Below are 27,295 nucleotides of genomic sequence, written 5' to 3' on the forward strand. Positions count from 1 at the left end.
ACTAGATATTGTCTTATTTCTTATCTTTATCCTTAGCCAGAACTCTCTCCCCTGCAAGGTAAACATTGTTTAATTGGTAACCCAAAGATGACGAAAACTCCAGGACTTTCAGGATGCAACTTTTTCCCACTTTCACTTCCGGCCCAAATTTTCCTAGGATAGTTGCTAAGTCATGTCTGACTCTTTTGTGAACCCATGGACTGTAGCCCACCAGGCTCCTCTGTCCCAACGGATTTCCCAGGCAAGAATAATGGAGTGGGTTACCATTTCCTTCTCTGGGGAAGCTTCCCAACACAGCGATGGAACACGCCTCCCATGCATTAGCAGGCAGATTCTTCTCCAATGAGCCACCAGGGAAGCCCTAGGATATTTATTCTTATTGCTATCAATTTTACTGCCCGTTTCCATTCAGATGAACTTCAATATTAGCGATGTTGCAGGCAACATGGAGAACACAGCAGTAATTTAAAAAATTACTCTAGTATTTTGCCATCTGGCAGTTGGTTAAAAAGCAACCTTCTGGTAACAGAACAACTAGCACTGCGCTAAACCTTCGCTCACGCGACTTCCTTTCAGCTTCGCGCTGACGTATGCAGACGTCACGACGTAATGCGTCGTGCAAACGTCGGCGAGCGGCGCTGTTCTCGGTTGTCTGGTCCCAGCAGCTAGATGTGGAGTGTTGCCTCCTCACGTGTTTTCCGCGGGTGGCCGAAGTGTGTTTGAATCTTGTCCGCCAGCTCTTAGCGAGGGGCAGTTTTGAAGAAAACGGAGCCTGGGGTGATGGCGCCATTGCGTCCCGGGACCTTCTCCTGACGCCTCGGTTGCGCAGGGGAATGTGGACGCTTGCAGGTCAGGGTTGGTGGCGCGGACGCGCGCTCGCGGCCTGGGTCACCGAGGCGGCGCGTAAGGGGCTACTCTGGCCTCACCTCGCGCCGGCCCGGGGGACTGCAGCCGAGTCCAGGGCTCCGGACCGGTGCTACAGCTCTGCAGACCGCAAGGTGACCGCCTTGAGTCTCTTGTCATTCACGTTTTAAGCCTAGGGAGGGTGTTCCTGGTGAATTTGTGAGGGCTTCTTAGTACTGACTAGTGAATGCAGGTTGCACTGTTGTGAGGGAGACAGGGCTCGGAGCGCGGGGGTGCGCTTCGCTTTCGGACTCCAGTGCTCAGCAGTGTGACCTTGGACAAGTCGTGTCCTCCCTTTCCTCATTGGTAATATCAGGATCTTTGTTTATGCGAGGGATTGTTCTCTGTATTTAGTTTTAAAAGCGTATCGAGGAAGCTACTAGTTCCATTTTCTTGCGACTTTTTAGCCACGTGACCTAGGCAAGTTACCTGACCTTTCTTTCTTCATTTGTTGAATGAGATGCTTATAAAAAAAAAAAACGTTGAGTGGCTGTCAGACTTGCGCGAAGTGAGGCATAGAACTTTTAGTTCAATACCGAGAATCTAAGAAGTGCTGGGTATGCCTTAACTTCTCTTTATTATTTCGTCTTAACTCAGCTAGAGCAGACGCGTGCTCATTCTGTCCCTGTGGTTGGAGGAGGTGGGGCTTTTTGCTCCTCAGTCACGACGGACTCTGCGGTCCCACGGACTGTAGCCCGCCAGCTTTTCTGTCCACGGAATTTTCCTGGCAAGAATCCTGGAGTAGGTTGCCATTTCCTACTCCACGGGATCTTGCTGAACAAGGCATGGAAACCGCGTTTCTTGTGTCTCTTACACTGGCAGGATTCTTTACCACTGGCGCCACCTGGGAAGCTTCAGCGACCCTAAAACTATACTTCGTTGTAACTGTGAAGAGAAACAGTTTAGGCAGTAAAATAAAGTACTTGAATGAAAGTTATGAGTAACTGGAGAAAGAAAAAGACTGTAATTATTCAGTTTTACTCTTTTCTAAAATGCCTGTAGAATGGATTTATGTTGCAATTGTAAGACTAAAAACGGTGCAGTGGATGGAAAAATCACAGGGCAGACAATTCAGGTTTAGATTTTTGCAGAATATCTTTCAGGTATAGTTGCACTTGTATTGAAGCGCTTACTGGGAAAAAAAAAAAGGAAACAACTTCATGAAAATTTTGTATTTCGTAGTTTCACTTTTTTTTTTTTTTTTTTTGCTCATTATGAGATATAAATTTGATTGGAAAAATGAAACGTTCTGGGTCCAAAAAAATGACATATTCTATGTGCAACTGAAAATCACAAATTAAAATTTTAAAGTATTTTAAAGATTTAAGTGAAAAGTGAGCCTTTTTTTCCTGATAATATAATTTTTTCCCCTTCTCTCTCCAGAGAAGTTGTTGTTAAGTAATAAAGTCATCTAAATTAAACTTTTGAAGGCTCTATTAGCACAAATTTTTAAGTAGACCTGACTCTGTTGATTAAATATGTGATGGGGGCAAAAAAAAAGATTTTTTTTTCTTTCAGCTTCTCTGTAGCTTTGTTTATTTCAAGAAATTTTGTTAGACCAGGTGCTCTAAGGCTGTAGAGGAGTTCTAGGTATCTTGTGTTCTCCATTTGTGAAAATACATTCAGCTCCTCATCGGCCTTTGAAATGGTGAAAATATTATAAGGGACTTTTATTTAGCCATATGGTCTGTATATGGTCATATAGCCTTTGTCAGTGAAACTAATGTATTTGATGGGCCCTGTTGTTATCCATGGAGAAGGCGATGGCACCCCACTCCAGTACTCTTGCCTGGAAAATCCCATGGATGGAGGAGCCTGGTAGGCTGCAGTCCATGGGGCCGAGAAAGTCAGACAGGACTGAGCGACTTCACTTTCACTTTTCACTTTCATGCATTGGAGAAGGAAATGGCAACCCACTCCAGTGTTCTTGCCTGGAGAATCCCAGGGACGGGGGAGCCTGGTGAGCTGCCGTCTGTGGGGTCTCACAGAGTTGGACACGACTGAAGCGACTTAGCAGCAGCAGCAGCAGTTGTTATCCATTGCTTGTAATATGACTTTAACCATACATCTCTTTACTGTCAGAGAAATAATACAAACAGTATGAATGCTTTAAATAAAGTTGTTTTAGGAAGACTAAAAGTATTATTTAGTGTACTTGTTTTATATTGTAGACAATTTATACTCATAAATGTAATATTTTCCTCCCCTTTTCTAGGAAAAAATTGATATGTCTTGTTTTCCTGTTGAAAACACTAGAAATTTCAGTATCATTGCACATGTGGATCATGGCAAAAGTACTTTAGCAGACAGGCTCCTGGAACTAACAGGTATTTTCATTTTATAGTCTGCACCTAATTAATGGCAATGAGTGGTTGATAGTTACTTTTACTAGCATACTTTGACTATGTTTTTTTTTTTAAATTTTGGTTTTAAGTTTATATGCAGTATTGTCTGTTTTTAAAAGCTTATAGAAATATCAATACACATTTCTATTTTTAGGGGCAATTGATAAAACAAAAAATAATAAACAAGTTCTTGATAAATTGCAAGTGGAACGAGAAAGAGGAATCACTGTTAAAGCACAGACAGCATCTCTCTTCTATAACTATGAAGGAAAGCAGTACCTTTTAAATCTTATCGATACACCGGTAAGTTTTAATATCAATTTTGTCTCTGTTGTTAAAGTCAGCTTTGTATTAATAGTGCAAACAAATCCTTTTTTTCAGTTTTTAAATTGAACATTAAACACTTCACTTTGGTTTTTTTTCCCCCTCTGTGTTCTTAGATTAGTGAAATTATTTCACAAAAACAGGCTAAAAAGAAGCTTAATTACTTTTTATTCAGTGGAGTCAGTAGATTTGCCAAAATGCCTCTCTGTAAGAAACATTTAAACTCTTAACATTTAGAGGTTTTAATATTTTTTGTTTCTCAGGGTCATGTTGATTTTAGTTATGAAGTATCCAGGTCACTCTCTGCTTGCCAAGGTGTTTTACTTGTGGTTGATGCAAATGAGGTAGGTACATTTAATTTTATATGATGTGATATGCTATTTCGTTGTTCCAAGATTTTTCTTAAGATGTTTGGAAATAGAATTTTTGTGTTTGAAGAAAGTAAGAATTATTTTATTATTTAACCAAAATTATGTTTTGGTCCTGTTAATTTTAAGTTTTACTACACTAAAATGGCCTGTGAAATTGACTAATTCATCCTTTAAAATTTTTAAGCTGATCAGAGGAATCGTTCAAAAGTTTTAAGCACTTCTTAATCTGTGATGTCAGTTTTTAGCAGAACTAGAAAGTCTATCTTTGATGTCATTTTGGGTGTTTTTAAGGTAATAATTTGAGAAGTGCTACATTTAAAGAAACATGTCAATAATATTACCAAGTTCTCTGTTGTGAACATAATCATGAAAACATACTGAGATGAAAGTATAAGAGCCATGATATACTATTTATAGTAAGCTTTTGACATACTTCAATTTTCATGGACTTTTCATTCAAAACCCAAAGATTTTTTTGTTGTGTTAAATCCTCCCTAATCCTGTCAAGGACAGTCAATCTCTACCTTAACATCCATATACTTGGCTTTATAAAATATGTCTCATAGTTCTTTAGGAGGCTTCAAGGTCCTTAAGGATCCATGTATTACTGCTTTGTTCCCAAAGCTTAACACAGTACCCTCTAAAAAATGTTTCTAGAACTGAAAGGAATTTTCACAGGGAATGATCCAGATGCATGGAAGTATAGATACCATAGTTTGCCTTGTACCTTTGCTTTTGATGAAGATGTGTGGAATGGTCTTGAATTTCAGCTTTTGTGATGGATAATAGAATGATTATCTTAGTGTCTTGTGTCTTCTTCTTGTCTGCTTTTCTTTATAGGGTATTCAAGCCCAAACGGTAGCGAACTTCTTTCTTGCCTTTGAAGCACAGCTATCAATAATTCCAGTTATAAACAAGGTAATTTGTTAGCGCAACAGTGCTATTATTTTACTTTCTAAGGGTAAATTTACTGTATGAGTATCACTTGTACTACTTTTTATATGAGAATCTTCAGGTATTTATTAAATGGAATTGACTATTGAACATCATGGAGGTTAAGGATGCAAAACCCCTGTGCAGTCAAAAATCTGCATGTAACTTTTGATTTCACACAGTTAACTACTAATATCCTCTTATTGACTACAATCTTACCAATAACTTAAACAGTCTGTTAACACATACTTTGTATATTATATGTATTGTATATAGTGTTCTTACAATAAGAGAAAATGCTAATCAAATCATAAAGAGGAGAAAATACATTTACAGTACTCTGTTTATCAATACCCTGAGTTTACATCATCTTTTATAAGGTGAATCATCTCTCGGTACTTACATCAGTATTGTCTTATGTGATGACAAAACACCATAGATGTTATATGTATTACTGACACTAAACGTCAACAATTAAAAGATAACGTGAAAAGGAACTTCATATTTATTTACAGGTAAATGATTGATGCATTGATAACAATGAAGCAGAAATATTGCTTTATGCTATGACATTATGTGATTGCTTCATGGTAACCTAGTGTATACACTAAGGAAAGATTCATTAAAGTTTTTATAGCGTACAATATTATAGTCATATTCATAACAGTATTGGAAACATTGTTACAGTAAAAAATGTTTATTTGTAATTATAGGCTGATATGCAGTTTCTCTAATTATGAGAGTCATACTGTACGGTAATGTAATTCTTTGAAAGCAAAGTTATAAAACAGAAAGCCAATACATTATTAATTTTATGTTAAATATCACTTATGCCTTTGTTAGGGATAAGCTATCCACCTCAATACAAGTCTTGCACCTGGTATTCTACAAGTGTAGTTTTACATATTTATTGAAAAAAATCTGCATGTAAGTGGACCCATGCAGTTGAAACTCCTTGTTATTCCAGGTCAGTTGTATACTGGGATTTCTTTGAATTGCATACGATAAAAGTTCAACTCAAACTCCTCTACCCTGGCATGTAATTGAGAAGATAGTCTCCCTGAATTACATGGAGCGATGGGGGGCTGTTTCTGTAGGGAAGGGCAGGACAGGCCAAATAGTCTGTTAAACTAAACTGTAGAGGAAAAGAAAAGGACATTATGAAGTAGGATGAAACAGTGTAACACAGGACGCTTAACAGTTAAGTGCTAAACTGAGAACAGTGTTGATAAAGCTTAACTTTTATATTTTAAAATTAATAAATCAAGAATCTTAATTAAAAATTTGCATTGCATTCAGTTTTATTTTTTGATATTGAAGATAGGTTTAAAGGAAGCAAAGAAAGACAGTTTGTTGTTATAAGTTATATATAACACATAAAATCAGTGTACATGATGTTGTTATTGATCTCTTTGACTCTGAGTAGCTAATGACCTCAATTTCTTACTTGCTTTGCTGTCTGCCTTCTAATTTCAGTGGTCATGAGCATTAAAATTTTATTACTTTTTTGTCATTATTTTTCTCTTAATACTTTTGAAAATAAAATTGTTAAGGGGTCAGTTAGTTCAAAAGCAAGTATGCATCTATCTCCAAATATTAATATGTAATACATTTTAATTTCATTATATTAAGACATGGTGATTTTTTTCTTTTAAGATAGATCTGAAGAATGCTGATCCTGAAAGGGTTGAAAAACAAATTGAAAAGGTGTTTGATATTCCAGGTGACGAATGTATTAAGGTAAATTTTTTTTTTAGAAGACTTGATTTTACTTTCCAAAATCTCAGGTAATTGGCTTAAGTAAAATTTCATAGTATTTGATAGCACATCATTATTATATTGTGTAATTATAATATTACAGTTTTACAAAGTTCTTTTTACTGATATTTCATTTGATCTTTACCAAAAATCCTTACCACATGGTTAGGACAGATAGAAATTTCTCATGATACAGTTGAAAGGACGAAAACTGAAAGATTTTATCACTTTACGATTATAAATCTAGTTAGCTAATGTGCCAGGACTAAAATGTAGGTCTTTTGTAACTCTTTGTTATATTATTTCTTATATGCCATTTTGCCTCTATGTAAATGTTCTCCTTGAAGAGTAGGGTCAGACTAATTTCAAGGCATTGTAGATATCATTCTTAGAACTATATTTAATGTAAATCAAAGTTGATAATATTTTAAATTAAGATTTTTAAATTTACCTTTTAAATGATAGTTGAGTGTTAAATCAGTTCAGCTCAGACACTCAGTCGTGTCCAACTCTGCAACCCCACGGACTGCAGCACACCAGCCTTCCCTGTCCATCACCAACTCCCAGAGCTTGCTCCAGCTCACATCCATTGAGTCAGTGATGCCATCCGGCCATCTTATCCTCTCTCGTCCCCTTGTCCTCCTGCCTTCAATCTTTCCCAGCATAAGGGTCTTTTCCAATGAGTCAGTTCTTCGTATCATGTGGCCAAAGTATTGGAGTTTCAGCTTCAGCATCAGTCCTTCCAGTGAATATTCAGTACTGCTTTCCTTTAAGATTGACTGGTATGATTTCCTTGCAGTTCAAGGGACTCCCAAGAGTCTTCTCTAACACTACAGTTCAAAATATCAATTCTTTGGCGCTCAGCTTTCTTTATAGTTCAACTCTCACATACATACTTGACTACTGGAAAAGCCATAGCTTTGACTAGACGGACCTTTGTTGGCAAAGTAACGTCTCTGCTTTTTAATATGCTGTCTAGGTTGGTCATAGCTTTTCTTCCAAGGAGCAAGCATCTTTTAATTTCATGGCTGCAGTCACCATCTGCAGTGATTGTTAAATAGCCCTAGCTAAACTGTGCTATTCTACATGCTTGTGTAGTAAGTATATCAGAGTAATAATGTTTAGCTTTTATTTTCAAACTTGTTTAATTTTTAAAAAAGCAAGTATCAGCTGATGAAGTGGATTTTTTGCTTATTTTTTAAACTTTAACACATTGGTTGATTATATACAACTTGGAAAAAGCAATAGTTATTTTTCCTTGGATACATACATAGAATTTAATGTTTTTTATTATGAAGAGGGACCTCATTGTAAGGCAGTCCTGAAATTATGGTATCATGACTGGAATTATGTTAAAGTATATTTAGCTGAAAATTCATTCATACACTTAATTTGGTGTGCCAGCTAGGGATGCAGCAGTGAACAGTACAGGCAAGACATCTGTCTCGTTGTTTTTATATTCTACTTGGGGAGGCACTCATTAAATAAAAAAAGAAGGAAGTATAGTAATTAGTGAGTGAGACCAATGTTTTCAAGGAACATTCAACAGAGTGTATTGTTCCAGGTAGAATTACCATACCTAACAATGAAAAAAAGTCTTTTTCTTAGAGAAGAGCTATGATGCAGAGTAACTTAGGGAATTTTTCTCTGATGAACTGAGACTTGAAGAAAAAAAGAATGGGGAGAAATAATTTCCGAAAGAGCAAAGAGCAAGTGTAAAGGCTTGGAATGTTTGGGAAGGTTTGACATGTTTAAGGAACAGAAAGAAGGCAAGTTAGATGAGATGGCTTTGTAGGGAAAGGCAGGGGTCAAGTTATTCTGGGATTCTTGCTGTGCTAAAGAGTTTGAAAACTTTAAGATAATGAAAGGATTATAAAGCAAGAGAGGAAAACTGATCATTCAGAGAATGGATTAGAAAAGGGTAAGAAAAGATACACGGAAACCAGTTTGCAGTAGTAGTCCAGGGGCAAAATGGTGGTTGCTAAGTATGTGATGCAGATATTTTAATAAGTGGCCAAATTTGATGTGTGTTTTGTGGACATGGTAGATTTTGCTGGTGTGTTATGTGTTCATGTCAGTCGTTCACTTCTGTCTGACTCTATGGGACCCCATGGACTGCAGCACACCAGGCCTCCACGTTCTTCACCAACTCCCAGAGTTTACCCAAACTCATGTTCATTGAGTTGGTGACGCCATCCAACCATCTCATCGTCTGTCGTCCCCTTCTCCTCCTGCCTTCAATCCTTCCCAGCATCAGGGTCTTTTCCCAGTGAGTCAATTCTTTGCATCAGGAGGCCACAGTATTAGAGTTTCAGCTTCAACATCAGTCCTTCCAATGAACAGTCAGGACTGATCTGTTTTAGGATGGACTGGTTGGATCTCCTTGCAGTCCAAGGGACTCTCAAGAGTTTTCTCCAACACCACAGTTCAAAAGCATCGATTCTTTGGGGCTCAGCTTTCTTTATATTTCAACTCTCACACCCATACATGACCACTGGAAAAACCATAGCCTTGACTAGACAGACCTTTGTTGGCAAAGTAATTAATGTCTGCTTTTTAATATGCTGTCTAGGTTGGTCATAACTTTCCTTCCAAGGAGCATGTGTCTTTTAATTTCATGGCTGCAGTCACCATCTGCAGTGATTTTGGAGCCCCAAAAATAAAGTCTGCCACTGTTTCCAGTGTTTCCCCATCTATTTACCATTAAGTGATGGGACCATATACCATAATCTTAGTTTTCTGAATGTTGAGCTTTAAGCCAACTTTTTCACTCTCCTCTCTCACTTTCATCAAGAGGCTCTTTAGTTCTTCTTCACTTTCTGCCATAAGGGTGGTGTCATTTGCATAACTGAGGTTATTGATACTTCTCCTGGCAATCTTGATTCCAGCTTGTGCTTCCTCCAGCCCAGCGTTTCTCATGATGTACTCTGCATATAAGTTAAGTAAGCAGGATGACAATATATAGCCTTGACATACTCCTTTTCCTATTTAGAACCAGTCTGTTGTTCCATGTCCAGTTCTAACTATTGCTTCCTGACCTGCATACAGACTTCTCAAGAGGCAGGCCAGGTGGTCTGGTATTCCCATCTATTTCAGAATTTCCCACTTTTTATTGCGATCCACACAGTCAAAGGCTTTGGCATAGTCAATAAAGCAAAAGCAGATATTTTTCTGGAACTCTCTTGCTTTTTTGATGATCCAGCGGATGTTGACAGTTTGATTTCTGGTTCCTCTACCTTTTCTAAATCTAGCTTCATGATTCACGTACTGTTGAAGCCTGGCTTGGAAAATTTTGAGCGTTACTTTATTAGCGTGTGAGATGAGTGCAATTGTGTGGTAGTATGAACATTCTTTGGCATTGCCTTTCTTTGGGATTGGAATGAAAACTGACCTTTTCCAGTCCTGTGGCCACTGCTGAGTTTTCCAAATTTGCTGGCATATTGAGTGCAGCACTTTCAAGCATCATCTTTCAGGATTTGAAATGGCTCAACTGGAATTCCATCACCTCCACTAGCTTTGTTTGTAGTGATGCTTCCTCAGGCCCACTTGACTTCACATTCCAGGATGTCTGGCTCTAGGTGAGTGATTGCACCATCATGATTATCTGGGTCGTGAAGATCTTTTTTGTACAATTCTGTGTGTTCTTGCCACCTCTTTTTAATCTTCTGCTTCTGTTAGATCCATACCATTCTGTCCTTTATTGAGCCCATCTTTGTATGAAACGTTCCCTTGATATCTCTTGTTTTCTTAAAGACATCTCCAGTCTTTCCCATTCTATTGTTTTCCTCTATTTTCTTGCACTGATCATTGAGGAAGGCATTCTTATATGTGTAAGGATGTGAAATAAAGAATCATGATGAGTTTGGGTTTGAGCAACTGGTTGAATACTGGTAATCTGTTAATGCAGAGAGGACTTGGGGAGGAACAGATAGTGGGAAAATTAAAAGCTCTGTTTTGCACATAGTGTGTTTGAAATGTCTAATAGACATCCAAGTACACATAGTGTGTTTGAAATGTCTAATAGACATCCAAGTAGGATATTACATAAATCTACACAATTCTGGCATTTGTGGAGAGGGCTGAGTCAGAGATGTTTAAGTCATAGCGTGTATGTGGCATTGATGCCATGGGAATGGATGCCATTTCCTAGGGAGAAAATGTAAGTAGAAAAGAGATCCTAGAAACCATTCTACATTATTCTCAATTTGTAGAGTGTTATGAATAAGAATTTGAGAAGGATTAGAGAGGATTCAGAAGATGAGGGTGTGAGGATTGAGTTTTCAGAGAGGTGGGAAAACAAATTGTAGCAGGAGAGAAGGCAAAGAGGTTGTGGATATAGTGCAGATGGATTTGTATATTTGAATAAAGGAGTTTTTGATGTCTTCTATTTCCTTGAATGAAGTAAGAGGCAACGTTATCAAATGAGAGTGAATTGGCCACAGGGAAAGTGTGTAGATTGAAAAGGAAGGTGGTGTGAATTATCTTAGTTAGTGTTAATGTGAATTTAGTAAAGGATGTGTCCTTGGACAGCCAGCAAGTCTTAACTGCATATTGAGATCGGTGTCATGAACTTACAGAAACCAACCAAACCAGTTACTTGACTGTTCTCTAGTAATGTTGAGCTGCTCTGATTATAAGCATAGAAAAGGCAAATAGTCGGATGTAGTTGCAGTTAAGGTTTTATTAATACCAAGGGCTTATGATAGAGAATAGAAAGTAGTTGAATGGAATGAGTACAAATAGTGGGCTCTTGGGGTCTCAGCTGGGAAAAGAGGCAGGGGGCTAAATAGATAATGAAAAAAAAGTCCATTCAATAAATTAGAAAATGTGATCTTAAAGGATTGTTGTACCACTCCAGTACTCTTGCCTGGAAAATCCCATGGACGGAGGAGCCTGGTAGACTGCAGTCCATGGGGTTGCTAAGAGTCGGACATGACTGAGCGACTTCACTTTCACTTTTCACTTTCATACACTGGAGAAGGAAATGGCAACCCACTCCAGTGTTCTTGCCTGGAAAATCCCAGGGATGGGGGAGCCTAGTGGGCTGCCATCTGTGGGGTCACACAGAGTGGGACACGACTGAAGTGACTTAGCAGTAGCAGCAGAGTCTAAAGCATCATTCTTATTAGGAAGTAGTTTTTTGCCTCTCAGGAAACATTTGGCAATGTCTGAAGACCTTTTTTGTTGTCACACTGGGGAATAGGTGCTACTGGCATCTTGTGAGCGGATGAGAATCCATGGATACTGTTATGCATCTTGCAGTGAGCACATAGAACAGCCCCTCCAAACAGAGTTATCCAGGTCAGAGTATCCTTAGTGCTGTGTTGAGAAACTCTGATCTAGAGGGACTTTGAAGGGCAAGAGGAAGAATTCAGGGAACTGAGTTTGAATAAAGATTTCAAAGATAGTTCAATTATTGGTAATGGCAAAGGTGAGTCAGATGAGCATGTTTTGAGTGTTTTGGCTGCCTTTTCAGTGTAAGAACAGTAGTGGTACTATACCTTACAGTTAGCCTTAGCTGTATGCCATCCACATATATTGTTTATTCACACAGCAGCCTTGAGGTTTATGTAAAATATGAATAATCACTTTATTTGTCGATGAAGAACTTGAAGCTTGAAGAAAACATGTATTGGCTAAAGTCATGTATTACTCGTAGAGTCATAATTATAACCCAGATATTTTGAACTCTTAGTCCAGTGCTCTTTCAGTACCACAATCAGAATGCTTTTGTAGAGAAATCAGAGAATCATCTAACCATAATCTAGAGAATCACCTAACTGTAATGGAAGGGCAGTTGTCAATAGATAATATGGTGTGTGCTTCCTTTTACCAAGCTTTTCAAGCAAATTGATGACTTTTCGAGTTGTTTCTTTTTTCTAATCATATGCTCAGTCACAGGATAGAAAAGTAAAGTCCTAAGTGTTTGTTTCATATACGTATTTTCAGATTTCTGCTAAACTTGGAACGAATGTGGAAAGTGTTCTTGATGCAGTCATCAAAAGGATACCCTTGTAAGTATTCTGCTGCTCTTTGTATACTATTTGTTTATCTTTAATAGTAAAAGTCCATCAGTTTGATCTGTTATTTTAATTTACTTGTTATGACAAATATACTCTTCGTGGTCAGTGAGAATACATTTTTAATTTATATCTAGTAACACATAGAAGGCAAATACAGATAGAAAAAAAAAGATAATAAGGATCTCTTAATTATTGTAACAGACTTGAATACATTGGTAATTATTGTTTTTGTTTTAATCCTGAACAAATATATTTCATCCATTTCATAAATAGTTTAAAAATGGTTACTTAAAATGTATTTAGGGTTTTCCTGGTGGCTCAGATGGTAAAGAATCTGCTGCAGTGCAGGAGACCTAGCTTCCATCCCTGGGTCAGGAAGATCCCCAGGAGAAGGAAATGGCTACCCACTCCAGCATTCTTGCCTGGAGAATTCAATGGACAGAGGAGCCTGATGAGCTATAGTCCATGGGGTTGCAGAGTTGGACATAAATGAGCAACTAACACTAACAAAATGTATTTAAAACTCAAGGGTGAATTAAAATGAATATAAATATAGGCATTATACCTTACAGAAAGGTCCTTTTATTTGTGCTGTCAGTTAATCTTTCTCAAGTATTAGAGTAAATTAAGCGTAATATTTGAATTAGGCATTTTGTTAAGATTTTATTATTTAATTTTAAATTATTAGTATTTGTTCTTTACTTATTTTTAATAGTCCTAAAGCCCATTGCAGAAATCCCCTGAGAGCTTTGGTATTTGACTCCACCTTTGACCAGTATAGGGGTGTGATTGCCAATGTAGCATTATTTGATGGAGTGGTTTCGAAAGGAGATAAAATTGTATCTGCACACACTCAAAAGACATATGAAGTTAATGAAGTAGGAGTTCTGAATCCTAATGAGCAGCCAACTCATAAACTGTAAGTAATCTGCATTAGTAATTAAAAGACACTTGGTATGTGTTTCTGTTGCTGATTTTCTTAATTTGGTGTGCTCAGGATGTTCCTAATTTGGTAACTTAGGAAAAAAACAAAAAACAAAACTTGATTGTTTAATGCAGCTATGTAGTGAATGCTCTTTCAGAATCTCATGGGTGAGGGACAGTAGGAATTTGATGTGTTTTTAATTCTTTTTGGCCATAACTGATTTTATTTTCTAGTTGCGACTGGGTCCAACATTGATGTATTTGATTTGACAGTGAAAGAGAGAGTTCTCTCATACATATTCATACTTGGTATCAATCTTTGATATTTAAATTTTTTGTAGTTAGATTTTCAGCATAGAATAGTGAAGAAAATTCGGTAATTATTTTGTTTAGTGCGGAATTCATGGTAAAACTTTGATTAGAATTATGACATGAGATTAGCATAGTAGTGTACATTATTATAAAACTGAGTTCTGAGTTCACTTATAAAATATTTATTGAGTGCCTATTCCATCAGTACTCTAGATACTAATAACATTGATTACCTTGGGCACATAGTTTTCTAAGGTCTTTATTTCCTCATTTGTCAAATTTAAGATTGAAGCAGGTCTCACTTTATAGCTTAATGCTGTATGTCTAAAACTACCACTATTTTGTCATTTTTTATGTAATTGAAAGTCATAAGGTTTATTGTAATTTTACTCAACTATTTCTAAAGTTTGTATTCTTATTTACTTAAGTATAGTCAATCATTACAGTATCACATTAATTCAGGTATACAGCATTGTGATTCAGTATTTTTATAGATAATACATCATAAAAAGTTATTACAGATAATAGCTATAATTCCCTGTGCTATACAAAGTCTGTCTATATTCTGTCATATATATTCATCATTATTGCATCTTCAGTACGATTTTTGTATTTCATCCTAAATGGAAATTATCATATAGGAAATTTGCTTTAAAAAAAAAATAAAGCTAAAACTCTGAAATCTTTGGATTTGCTGTTTTCCTGCAAGAGGCACATCAAATAGGTATCAGATTTGTAGAGAGTTCACATTTTTATTTGCTAGGTTAAAAACATTGTTTTTGCTTTTTCTTCCTTTTTTAAAGGACATTTGTAATATAATTCACTACTAAATATCACAAGGAGTGTTTTATGTTTCTGTGTCTATCAGTTTCACTATTGTTTTATATGCAGAGATGGGCAGTCATGAAGAAGGTCCCTAGGCTTGTGTTGCAGAGGTCCTCGGTCATGGATTGTAAGACTTGGAATGTTCTTTTGCTGACAGTTCTTAGAGCTGAGAATTAGAGAATTAACTAGAATGCAGCATCTAGTTTCAGCCTGGTGAGGTTTTGTTTGGAAAGTACAATCATTTCTTGGAGAAGTAGAGCTAATTGTGAGTATGCACATGAAACATTAAAATAGTAAATATTTCCATGTAATAATTTTATTTAGATATGCAGGACAGGTGGGCTATCTGATTGCTGGGATGAAAGATGTCACTGAAGCACAAATAGGAGATACATTATATTTACATAAACAGCCAGTGGAACCCTTGCCTGGGTTTAAATCAGCGAAGCCAATGGTATTTGCAGGTGAGGAGCTCACATATTCAAAGGATAAGGGCCAATTTATTCTAAGCTGAAATAATAATTATTAGGAATACTCACTTTAAATAATCAATTCCTGTTTAAATAACAGCTACTGTTTAAAAAAAATTTTTGTATGATATTTATATACCAGTTAATTATATATGGATGATACAACTTTATATGGGAGATCATTTCCTCCTAAATTTAAGGACTTCTTAAAAAAATAGCCTCTTGAAACAAGCCCTCTGATAAATTAGAGGAGCACAGTAATATGCATTTCCTTCTTGTTTCACTAGGGAGTAGGTCATTATATTTGAAATACTCTTTCTACATAGGGTGTTTTCATTACTAATTATCAGTGGACATTTACTGAATGCCTTCCCTTTAGCTGGCCTTTCTTTAATACTGTACTATTGTACTAGTGTCGACATAGCAGAGAAGAGTGTCACCTCATGTATATATAACTCCAGAACCTGTTACTTCTGTGTGATATTACAGACATTTGAAAAAGGAAGACCTGATTGAAGGTTATCAGATTACTCTGTGCTGGGTATCCAGTCATTGTTTTCTCCCTTTTGTATCTCATTGGGAATTACAAATATTAATTTGTAATTAATATTAATGCCCCTATTAAGACAAAGTCAGTCAGTCATTTAGAGTTTGAAGGACTTAAGTGGTGAGGACTTGGGTTTGATGTGAAAGAGAAACGGATGAATCAGTTTTTGTTTTTATTTCTTCCTGTTATTTATCTGCTAATGGGATTTTTCTTTGTGGTTGTGGGATATCTTGCACTTTTGTTTCTTAAAATAAAGATGATGTATTTTCTTGATAGGTGTAATTCCCATTGTTCTTTTTTGTTTTCCCTATACTATTTGCAAATGCAAAAACATCACTTTGAATATGAATCTAGTGGTAAATTCAAAGTTTATGAAACTTGCAAAATACTTTGAAGCCAATTTAATTTAATGGTCATAGTTTTCTTAGCAAACCAATATTTTGGTCAGTCAAATACAGAAAGTAATTTAAAAGCTAACTGATTAATTTTGAACTTTGCAGCAATGCATATTAGGTTTTCTGGGCAGAGTGTCACATGTAATAATTAGAAATCATTGTGTCCCCAGGAATGTACCCTGTAGACCAATCTGAATATAATAACCTGAAGAGTGCTATAGAAAAACTGACACTAAATGATTCCAGTGTGGTGGTTCATCGGGATAGTAGCCTTGCTCTAGGTGCTGGCTGGAGGTGAGATTCAATTATGTTGTAGGATTCCATTTTTATTGAAAAATAAAGTTTAAATGGCTTACTGGTCTTGACCATTTCTGAAGATCAGTTCATATTAGTGTAAAATGAACTAAAACATGTCTGTTTCTCACTGTGGATGCTTATTGTATGGATCAGTTTTATAGCTACTTTAAATAGAATCCCAATGGAAGATTTTATTTTATTTAATGAATTTATGCTAGGTTTTAATTATGTGAATTGATTGAATGACTTTTGATTCCACCCCTCCCCCACAAAATAGTAATATCAAATCAAAGAAAATAGAGCCCATGGGACATAAACATTTTGGAGTCTGGCTTTTTCTCCCTCAGGTTAGGATTTCTTGGACTTTTGCACATGGAAGTTTTCAACCAGCGACTAGAACAAGAATATAATGCTTCTGTTATTTTGACAACCCCTACTGTTCCATATAAGGCTGTTCTTTCATCAGCAAAATTGATAAAGGTACTGTTGTGAGCTAGCATACATAAGAAAACTAAATAAATGTATGTGTGTGTATGTATATGTAGAATATGAGAAACATTTTAGTATACCAGTAGCTGACTAGCTATTAAAACTAAATATTTCTTGATTAGTAGTAATAAAAGTTGAATTATCTTATGATGGACAAGTTTCTTCAGAACTAATGATGCATATTTTTCTTAACCTGATGAAATCTCCACATTATCAATACTAGTCTGTTACTAAGAGTAAAAAGTAGAATTAGTTCTGAAAATACTGTTCTAAATTCAGCACAAAAAATAAGAGTGTGATTTTGGGCATAAGTAATTCATCTTATGATTAGTAAAGCATTCTTTCCTATATGGTTGCGGGAAATTTTAGATTTCAGGTTAACAGTAGAAACAATATTGTATTCAATCTAAGTTACAATATATTTGTTTTAAACAAATATTAACTTTGGCATCTGTAAATATTTTCCAACAAAATTAAGTTAGGAAACTAATTACAGTGACATACATGGGACAGATTGAAATGTATTCTTATATCATATTCTAAGTGGTGTATAAAATGATTTTAGTAAATATCAATAATCAGAATATATTAATAATTGTTATTAAATATTATTTTAGAGAGTTTTTCTCTTTTTAATCTAAAGTGTGTTAAAATAATATTCTAACCTTTAGGAATTCTTTTGTTTTTTATTAATTCCAACACATTCAATAACAAAAATTCTAACCTATGTTGGTAGAAAATTTAAAAACATGGTAACTACTAAGATTTCTTTTTAACTATTGATGACTTTTCTTATTTTTTAGGAATACAGAGAAAAGGAGATTACAATCATCAATCCTGCACAGTTCCCTGATAAGTCAAAAGTAACAGAATATTTGGAGCCAGTTGTTTTGGGCACCATTATCACACCAGATGAATATACTGGGAAAATAATGATGCTTTGCCAGGTATAAATGTAATACAGTTTGATATAAAAGTACATTTTAGTCCTCTCAAACAGTGGTACCCAGCTTAGGTTTTGAATGGTTTCTGTCTCTATGGAGCCTGTCGAACAAAAGAAATTTTCATAAAGATCTTTATATATTTATCTGTTTAGATATACATACATATAATTACTGTATTTTGACTTTTAAATAAGAAAACAGAGCCAGAATTTTTGATGATCTTGAATTTATATTTTAGCTTAAAGCAAAGAAATTTGATGCTTTTTTTCATCTTGAGTAGCTAAAAATATAGTTTCCTTTCACCTTTTTTGACTATTTGAAATTGGGTATTATTTGAAAGATAATTACAATACTTTAGAGACCTTTGATTGAAAGGTATTCCTCATTTTGCTTTAGTTCTTGACACATTGTAATAAACAATTTAATCCACAAATTTGATATAATCATAGTCATCAGAAAGTATATATTTAAAATATTCTGACACGTATTGGAAAGAACTCTCAAGTGATGACTAGTGAACTTGAATTTTTATTGTCTTGTACCAAAAAATATGTAACTTTAGTTGCTTAATTTCTCTGGATCTAAATTTCTTTTATTTGTAAAATAAGAAATCAGAACTTGACTCCACCTGTAGCTAATTTGATTTATTCTTAAGTGAAATATTGTATAATTAAAAAAGAGACTTATTTGATTAAAAACAAAAGATTAAAGTTTTGATAGGAAGTATATTATAATTGAAATACAAAATGATTCTCCCTGTATTATAAATATTTGTCAGCTGTTTTTACTGGACCATTAAAGATTCCTTCATTTTGCCCACTCTTAAAAGTTGATAATTGACATCTGTCTATATTTATTAAATAAATCATTATGTGAATTATTCAAGCCATTTTTTCCTTCCCTTTTCAGGCTCGAAGAGCAGTTCAGAAGAATATGATGTATATTGATCAAAATAGAGTAATGCTTAAATATCTCTTCCCTTTGAATGAAATTGTGGTGGATTTTTATGATTCTTTGAAATCTCTGTCTTCAGGATATGCTAGGTAAAAATTTAATGGGAAACTCAAATATCTGGACAGTTTTTTTTTTAAGTATTGACCAGCAGGTGTTTACTGATATTCCACTTACTTAATCTTGGTGATCTAGTGACAGAAATTTTAGTGCCCTCTTCATAAGAAGAGATGTACTCTCTTGTAAGTTGATTAAAAATTGCATGTTATTTGAAAAAGCTACTGTGACCTAAGTGGCACTTTTAAAATGTATTTGAATGTTAAGTAATCCTAGGAGTATCTGTGTACATTTGGAAAATAGAAGTACTTGTTTAGAGAAATGCTAGGTGTGTCCCTATATTTGTGAACACTTCAATAACTTGGTCTTCCTAGGACTAAGTAGTCTGCATCATGAAACCCATTATCTTATCCCATAAAAGTACATGGAGGCATAGCCTGTTAAAGGAAGAGTGTAGCATTGTGGGGGTGTTTTTTGTTAGGGCAAATAACTAGATGCCCTTACTGTCCTAAAATCTTACATTCAGTTCAGTTCAGTCACTCAGTCGTGTCCAACTCTTTGTGACCCCATGAATCACAGCACACCAGGCCTCCCTGTCCATCACCAACTCCCAGAGTTCACCCAGACTCACGTCCATCGAGTCAGTGATGCCATCCAGCCATCTCATCCTCTGTCGTCCCCTTCTCCTCCTGCCCCCAATCCCTCCCAGCATCAGAGTCTTTTCCAATGAGTCAACTCTTCGCATGAGATGGTCAAAGTACTGGAGTTTCAGCTTTAGCATCATTCCTTCCAAAGAAATCCCAGGGCTGATCTCCTTCAGAATGGACTGGCTGGATCTCCTTGCAGTCCAAGGGACTCTCAAGAGTCTTCTCTAACACCACAGTTCAAAAGCATCAATTCTTTGGCGCTCAGCTTTCTTCAGTCCAACTCTTTGGACTTTCTTCAGTCCAACTCTCACATCTATACATGACCACTGGAAAAACTGTAGCCCTGACTAGACGGACCTTTGTTGGCAAAGTAATGTCTCTGCTTTTCAATCTTACATTACTGGATAGCATATACTAGGATATAAAGGAAATATATAATGGGGAAGTTGACAGAAAAGTGAATGTTCACATCTGGTAAAACACATGCATACATGAATGTGCATGCATACTTAAAATTATAATTCAAAGAAAAATCCCAGCATTTTGAAGAATATGCTGCAGTGACCTGGACGTTTACTTTGTGAAATGAGCTTTTCAGTGAAGCGAGTCAGCATAACTCATGATACAAAGTTATTTTTTCTAATTGGTCACCCAATTTTTTTTTTATGTCTTCTTTCAGACAAGACCTTGAGTGAATAAGTAGCGATGTAATTTAAAATGAATCTAGGCAGCATATTGTTAAAGTTACTATAATTAAAAGGATAATTACTAAGTGTTTATAACAGTTAACAACAGTCTTTGAATTCTAGCTTGCATTTGGGTACCACTTTCTGAGTTAAGTGGTCTTAAAATCTTTTAGCTGGGAAACAACTTTCACATTGAGAGAACATGGCTTATTTTGAACTATTTAAAAATAATTCCAACTTCCAAAATTAAGTTGTCCTTATGTTCAGGAATACATGATATTTTTTCATATTCTAAAAAAATTGAAATTATAAAATTTGGGAGCACAGAAAATTTTAAAGCTGTAAACACAGTGGAAATCTCAGGATTAATTTTGCATAGTACTTAACATGGTACCTTTATGTAGTATATGATTAATGTTTATTGAAAAAAGAAAGGATCTGGGGAACACTTTAGGCAGTAGTCAGGTTTTAGAGACTATTAGTGTCACCTTGCGACCTTCCTGTTGAAAACCTTTCGAAGCTAAACATTTGCATTGTTTGTTTTAGAATTACGGCAGTAGGAATACACATCTTCTCATACATAACTGCAAAGACACGAGAGCATAATTGAAATTTTCTTTCTCATCAGACATTAGTTTTGTAAAACCTGTTTTGATTATTACTGTAAGCTTTGACCATATTGTTAGAAATAGTTGACACTTAATAAATGTTAATTGTGCTTAGGTAGGCTCTGTTCTTAACACTTTTTATGTTCTAGGTACATGTATTAACTCATCATCAAAAATGCTCTGTGAAGGTTTATACTAAAGAGCCATATATGAAATTCAGAAGTCTCATTTATTAATGGCTACTTAGCACTGCCCTAGCATTTATTTAACTTGTAATAGAAAACTTAACAGAAACCCAACTCATGAGTCTGAGACTGTATATACATTCACTAGTATATACATTGTCTACAGCCAGCCAGCTTCTAGGAAGGAACATTGGGAAGGTGACATTTCTTTCAATGATGTACTTTCCTAGCCTGGTTTAGCAGTTTTTTTTCCCCTTTCCTCAGTGGAGCATGTTGATTTTTGTACCTGATTTCATAAATGTAAAAAGATAAGGAAGTTTGTTCTTTACTGTGATCAGGTCGGCCCATTTATCTGAAATTTATATGTAATTTGTTTGAAAGTTAAATTTTTTGGGAGTGATACCAGAAGAGGTAGAAAAAACATATTTTGAAAAGAAAAAAAAATGTAATCTCTTGGGAAATATAGTGCTTATCTGTAACTTGGATATTTTTCTTTGTTAGTTTTGATTATGAAGATGCAGGCTACCAGACTGCAGAACTTGTAAAAATGGATATTCTACTGAATGGAAGTATTGTAGAAGAGCTAGTAACTGTTGTACACAAGTAAGTTGAATAGTAACTAATTACAGAATGTGAAAGTTGCTATTCTTTTTACTTTTTCATTTATTATTGCTCATTTTTATTTGACAGCTACATTTTGAAAATTAAAAGGTGTAATTAATTTCCATGTACTAGTTTTTCCTTCTTTTTCCATGCTTCTCTTACCAAACTGTTGACAAGAGAATAGAATTAAAATAGCCAAAAAGGATAGTGTTATGGAAGGAAATGTTTTCTTTACCATATAAAACAAAGTAAATGTTTTCTAAACTATGGTAGACTTAAATTGAGAAATAAAAGTTTTTTTTTTTAATTTCCATTTCAAGAAATAGTGGTTGGGTAAAATAAATTATGGAACACCCATATAATAACATTATTTTAAGCCATTAAAAGTATAATTGTAGAGCAGTATTTAGTGATGTAAAAATGTCTATTAAGTAAAAAGGTAGAATATATCACACTGTGATCCAAACTGTAAAAAACATAAATATGTATTCAGAAAAATAACTAAGTATGGATATATGTTTAAAAATATTCTAGAATGTTTAACAGTGGTATTCTGTGGGTGAGGGAAGGGCATTAAGAATGGTTTTTATTCTCTGTGTTTTTCTAGATTTTCTGTAAGAGATCATGTTATTTTTGCTGTCAGAGGTCACATATGATTCAGAGATTAAGTGGTGTTTATTAAAGAATCCACCTGCCAATGCAGGAGATGTAGGTTCAGTCCCTGGGTTGGGAAGATCCCCTGGAGAAGGAAATGGGAACCCACTCCAGTATTCTTGCCTGGGAAGTTCCATGGACAGAGGAGCCTGGTGGGCTACAGTTCATGGGATCGCAGAGTTGGACACAATTTAGCTATTAAAAAACAACAACATGATAAACAAGTTCTACTTGTACCTCCTTAGTAACCTTTACATTGATTATGCATATTAACTAGAAAACTACTTTTATTTAGGATATATGAATAGCTGCATTTTTTTCTGTCTCAGAGACAAAGCATACTCTGTTGGCAAAGCCATATGTGAACGTCTCAAGGATTCTCTTCCTAGGCAGCTGTTTGAGATAGCAATTCAAGCTGCCCTTGGAAGTAAAATCATTGCAAGAGAAACGTGAGTTGAAATTCATTTTTGTTCCTTGGTTGGTTTTAGCAATGATATACATAAAAAATGAAAGAATATTAAAAAATTTAACATTGCTCTAAACTTTATTCCTACTTATAGAAATGTTAATCTCTTAATTCCACTAATTTAAGTGATGACTGTTACTTTGAATTACTTATATGACACTTTTGGGTGATAATTATTTACAGTTATTACTCTAATGTATATGGTTTAAGGAATTTTATTTCCACTCATTCAGTGACCCCACTCAATTTTCAGGTGAAGGAATTTCTGTAAAGTTTTATGGTTTATCTCTTCAAGTAGATTATAAACCAGTAGGAACTGGAATTAAAAATTAGGTTTTAGAGATATTCTTCCAAAAGAGAAAACTGAATTGATTTTTACTTGAAGCATTTAATATCACTTCCTTAGAGCTAGTCAGTGCATAGAGGGAAGGGAGGAAAGCTGATACCATGTTAGGCTTCAGGGGTTTGCAGCAGTCTTTGGATGAGTTGTGTGCAGGTATTTGCAATGAATTTCATTTCCTAATACTATTTTGTGTTAGTTATTTTGTGTTTCCTAAGTACTCAGATTAGGCAGAGTGGAGTTTATAATCAGGGAACTTTCAGGAAAATGCCATTTAAAATAGCAAATAATCATTCAAACATACGTGTGCTGAGGTAGAAAAAACCTTAAAGAAAAAGACTTTTATATCTTCATTTGGAATACAAAAAAAGTGGAGTTATTTTCAAAGTTTTGATCCTCCATATTTCTCAGATACATACATTATGGACATAGATTAGTTTATAGCTGCTTGAATGGCTATATTAAAATTATTTCATTCCCCCTGAAATGGGTTTTATAAAATATATTGTTCTTCATATTCCTAGTCACTCTTGACGCACATTTGATAGTCAGTGGTGAGATAATTGAGAAGGCAATAGCACCCCACTCCAGTACTCTTGCCTGGAAAATCCCATGGATGGAGGAGCCTGGTAGGCTGCAGTCCATGGGGTCGCTAGGAGTCGGACATGACTGAGTGACTTCACTTTCACTTTCATGCATTGGAAAATGAAATGGCAACCCACTCCAGTGTTCTTGCCTGGAGAATCCCAAGGACTGGGGAGCCTGGTGGGCCGCCGTCTATGGGGTTGCACAGAGTCAGACAGGACTGAAGCGACTTTGCAGCAGCAGCAGCAGCAGTGAGATAATAACCATTTTAGTATTTTTGAAAGTAGTAGTATTTTTAAATTGAACTAGAAATGCCCTTATATAAATTTTCACCATCAAGGTCACACCAGTTTTTATTTTGGCCTCTTTGAGACTATCCACAAACCTTTTTTTAAATTCTTAGTAAAATCTGTGTTGATTTTCATTTTGAATTGTCTATTTTATTCCAAATACATGAAATACAAGAGCATGTAAGCTATCTAATGATTTGTCTTTTGTCAATTTTACGTAAGTATAACCTGATCTTACTATCTTTAGTAAAGGGGGGATTGTTTTTGAAAATAAGTACTTTTAAATAGTATAATTGTGTACTTAAGGAAAATTTTCTCTTTTACAGTGTGAAAGCCTATAGGAAAAATGTTTTGGCAAAATGTGTATGTATCTACGTGTGTTCTTTATCTATTTTGTAAGTTTAAAATCAGAGAGGGTATAAATACCTTGGGTTTCCACTGTTGGTTTTTATAGTACTTTGTATCCCATCTATGTTTTCTTTTTAAATAGGTAAATGTCAGCTTGACTTTAATGATTGCATATTCATTTTGCTCACATTTCTTAAGTATTTTCCTATCTTATTTTTTAAAATTTCCTTATGTGCAACTACCTAAGAATGTTTTCATAACAGTTATGATCAGGATGTTTTGATTTTTAAGGAAGAATCTGAAGACAATTACTGTCTTATAATGGGAGCTAAAATTGAAATCCACCTCTCCTACATTAATTTGCGAAGTTTGCTGTTTCTTCTGTTAAAAAAGATTCTTAACTCAGTTATAATGAGAATTAAATGATAAATGCTTTTTCTAAATCTTTAACATTGGACTGACACATTTAAGCCTATGCAAGTTTCTGTATTAGACTACAGCTATATAATCCAAAATTTCAAGGCCTTGAATCAGTAAGGAGATTGATAGCTTTTCTTGACTTGCATAATATAGTATTGGGGTTCCTTGAGAATCATCTCCTTCAAAAACAAATAAAGCACTTATCATTCTTTGAGAAGATACTAATAGTAAATTTAGGATCTGCTAGGAAGGGTCTTAGAGGTAACTTTCCAAGTGTCTACTTCATGGATAATAACTATAAAGTTGTAATTGTATTGATATCTCTAATTAATTATAGGATTATTTTTCTATGGAGTGATTTGGACTTCAGTTTCTTAAAATGTTTTTCAGTATGGTGGTGATATTACCCGAAAAATGAAGCTTTTGAAGAGACAAGCAGAAGGAAAGAAAAAACTCAGGAAAGTTGGCAATGTTGAAGTTCCAAAAGATGCTTTTATAAAAGTTCTGAAAACACAATCTGATAAATAATTGGTGGGAAAATATAAGGAATTTTCATAAATTAAAAATTGTGTATCTTTTAATTTTCCTTAGTAATTATAACATGTTGAACACAACAGAAGGAAAATTATAAAATTTGCTTGTTACCTTCAAGGTTTTCAATTTTAAATAACCTCTTGGCTTTTCTTTGAAAGACAGTAATGGGTAGATAAGAACTTAGATTCTGAAACCATATTGCATGGTTTCACATTTCTGTTCTACCACTCACTAGGCAAGGTGACCTTGACCAACTTACCCTTTCTTCATTTACTCTTTAGTAAAATCAGAATTATACTATTACTTCATAGGCTGTGAGTATTAAATAATATGTTTAAAATGTTCAGAAGACTACGTGACACATAGTCAATGTTAAGTGATTCTTACTAGTTTTCAAGCATATTCTTTACACTAAAAGGGCTCATATTTAAAGATTTGATCTCGTTCCAATCCCACAATAAGCTTGTTAGATGGATATATTTAGATGATATATATGAATCTGTTATTAAAGTCAAATAACATAGTATTTAGACCTGTGATCTAGTTTTTCATAAAATTTTTACAAATGTTATTTGGAAACCAGATAGTTTACATATATATAAAAATAAGGATATGAGCTGCCTTATTCTGACAATTAAAATGCATTTATGTAAAGGGATAGATGTTTGATATTAATAGCATATTAATAGCAACTGTCATTAATGACAGTCTAATAATTATTGTCTAGATTTCATAATTGAAACTAATTGAGACTGACTGAAGCTTTAAATAACTTAGTTAAGGTCACATAGTCAGTAAATGGCTGTCTTACTTCAAAGCATATCTTCTTAGTAAATAAACAAGAGGGCATGTTGTATTATAGTAAGATAATTTAGCCATTGATTTTTATCCTTTACTTTGAATGAATTGAATGAGGATAAGACTGTCAGTGATAAATTTTATACAAGGTTGTTATGAGATAATTATAAATTCAGATAGTGGCAACTTACTTAAAATTGTGAATAGAGGTTAAGTAACATGTGGCTTAGTCCTAGTTACATAGTCAACCATCTTCTTCTAGCTCTGGTAGATCAGATGGATTATGAGATCTCATGAGAGTATTATTTTAATATAATTTCTTAGATGTTCTGTCATACCATTATGGCCAGGGGAAAGTTAGAAGTTGGTACCTGGCACATAATATGTACTGTGTGTCTGCTATTTAACTTGTATGCTTACTGTAAAAGACCTTGATGCTGGGAAGGACAGGATGACATGGCTTCATGGCATCATCAACTCAATGGACATGAGTTTGAGCAAACTCTGGGAGATAATAAAGGACAGGGAAGCCTGGCATGCTGCAGTCCATTGTGTCGCAGAGTCGGACACAACTGAGCAACTGAACAACAAAAGTATTTGTACAGCTTGATACTTTTTCTTTTCCCTTTAACCTCTGACTTTTTAGGAAACAGTTTTAGTAGTAGTACAAAAAGTATTTTTCAGATTTTTTTTTAGCATACTCTTCTCTCCCCAGCCACTTTGATAAAACATGATTTAGAGTTGCGTATTCCCCCAGAGTAGCAGTCCCCAACCTTTTTGGCACCAGTGACAGGTTTCCTGGAAGATTTTTCCACTGCTGGGGGGTGACTTCTGGATGATTGAAGTGCATTACATTTTTAATAAAGTTTTATTTTTATTTATTATTTTTTTTTTGGCTGTGTTGGGTCTTTGTTGCTGCATGGGCTTTTCTCTAGTTGCAGTGTGCAGGCCTCTCATTTCAGTGGTTTCTCTTGTTCTAGCATGCAGGCTCCAGGGGTTCAGTAGTTGTAGCTCCTGGGCTCTAGATTGTAGGCTCAATAGTTGTGGCACCTGGGCTCTGCAGCATGTTGATCTTCCTAGATCAGGGACTGTATCTGTCTCTTTTGCACTGGCAGGCAGACTCTACCACTGAGCCACCAGGGAAGCCCTCATTTATTGTGCACTCTCTATTATTACATCAGCTCTACCTCAGATCATCAGGCATTAGATCTCAGAAGTTGGGGACACTGCCCCAGAAGACCTTAATTACTAAGATTTTTCTGT

At 35.1% G+C, this 27,295-nt stretch overlaps 1 protein-coding gene across 7 annotated transcripts; it reads left to right on the forward strand.

Moving 5' to 3' along the window:
• The first annotated feature begins 575 nt into the window (after positions 1 to 575).
• Positions 576 to 26,918, forward strand: GUF1 (GUF1 homolog, GTPase). 7 transcript variants are annotated; one of them, XM_027544400.1, is made up of 17 exons: positions 576 to 998; positions 3,119 to 3,230; positions 3,403 to 3,551; positions 3,836 to 3,916; positions 4,784 to 4,861; positions 6,533 to 6,616; positions 12,584 to 12,648; positions 13,373 to 13,576; positions 15,043 to 15,182; positions 16,301 to 16,424; positions 16,775 to 16,907; positions 17,720 to 17,863; positions 18,770 to 18,903; positions 21,496 to 21,597; positions 22,581 to 22,700; positions 24,259 to 24,295; positions 25,091 to 26,918. In XM_027544400.1, exons 1-17 carry the CDS (start codon positions 591 to 593, stop codon positions 25,226 to 25,228), a joined length of 2,253 nt encoding a protein of 750 aa, XP_027400201.1. In that variant the 5' UTR covers positions 576 to 590; the 3' UTR covers positions 25,229 to 26,918. The 7 variants fall into 7 exon arrangements, with proteins under 7 accessions (XP_027400201.1, XP_027400202.1, XP_027400204.1 ...); XM_027544401.1 differs by having other exon boundaries at positions 24,259 to 24,327; positions 25,091 to 25,211; XM_027544403.1 differs by lacking the exon at positions 24,259 to 24,295 and having other exon boundaries at positions 25,091 to 25,211.
• The last annotated feature ends 377 nt before the right edge of the window (positions 26,919 to 27,295 follow it).

Source organism: Bos indicus x Bos taurus, chromosome 6 (assembly GCF_003369695.1).
Source record: "Bos indicus x Bos taurus breed Angus x Brahman F1 hybrid chromosome 6, Bos_hybrid_MaternalHap_v2.0, whole genome shotgun sequence".
Taxonomy (NCBI): domain Eukaryota; kingdom Metazoa; phylum Chordata; class Mammalia; order Artiodactyla; family Bovidae; genus Bos; species Bos indicus x Bos taurus.

Bases quoted from the DNA above. Each gene is read 5' to 3' on its own strand.
- GUF1 (XM_027544400.1), top strand. From the start codon at position 591: ATGCAGACGTCACGACGTAATGCGTCGTGCAAACGTCGGCGAGCGGCG. The intron at 21,598-22,580 runs GTAAGTTGAATA...TTTCTGTCTCAG, and splicing joins CTAGTAACTGTTGTACACAA to AGACAAAGCATACTCTGTTG. The intron at 22,701-24,258 runs GTGAGTTGAAAT...TCTCTTTTACAG, and splicing joins AAAATCATTGCAAGAGAAAC to TGTGAAAGCCTATAGGAAAA.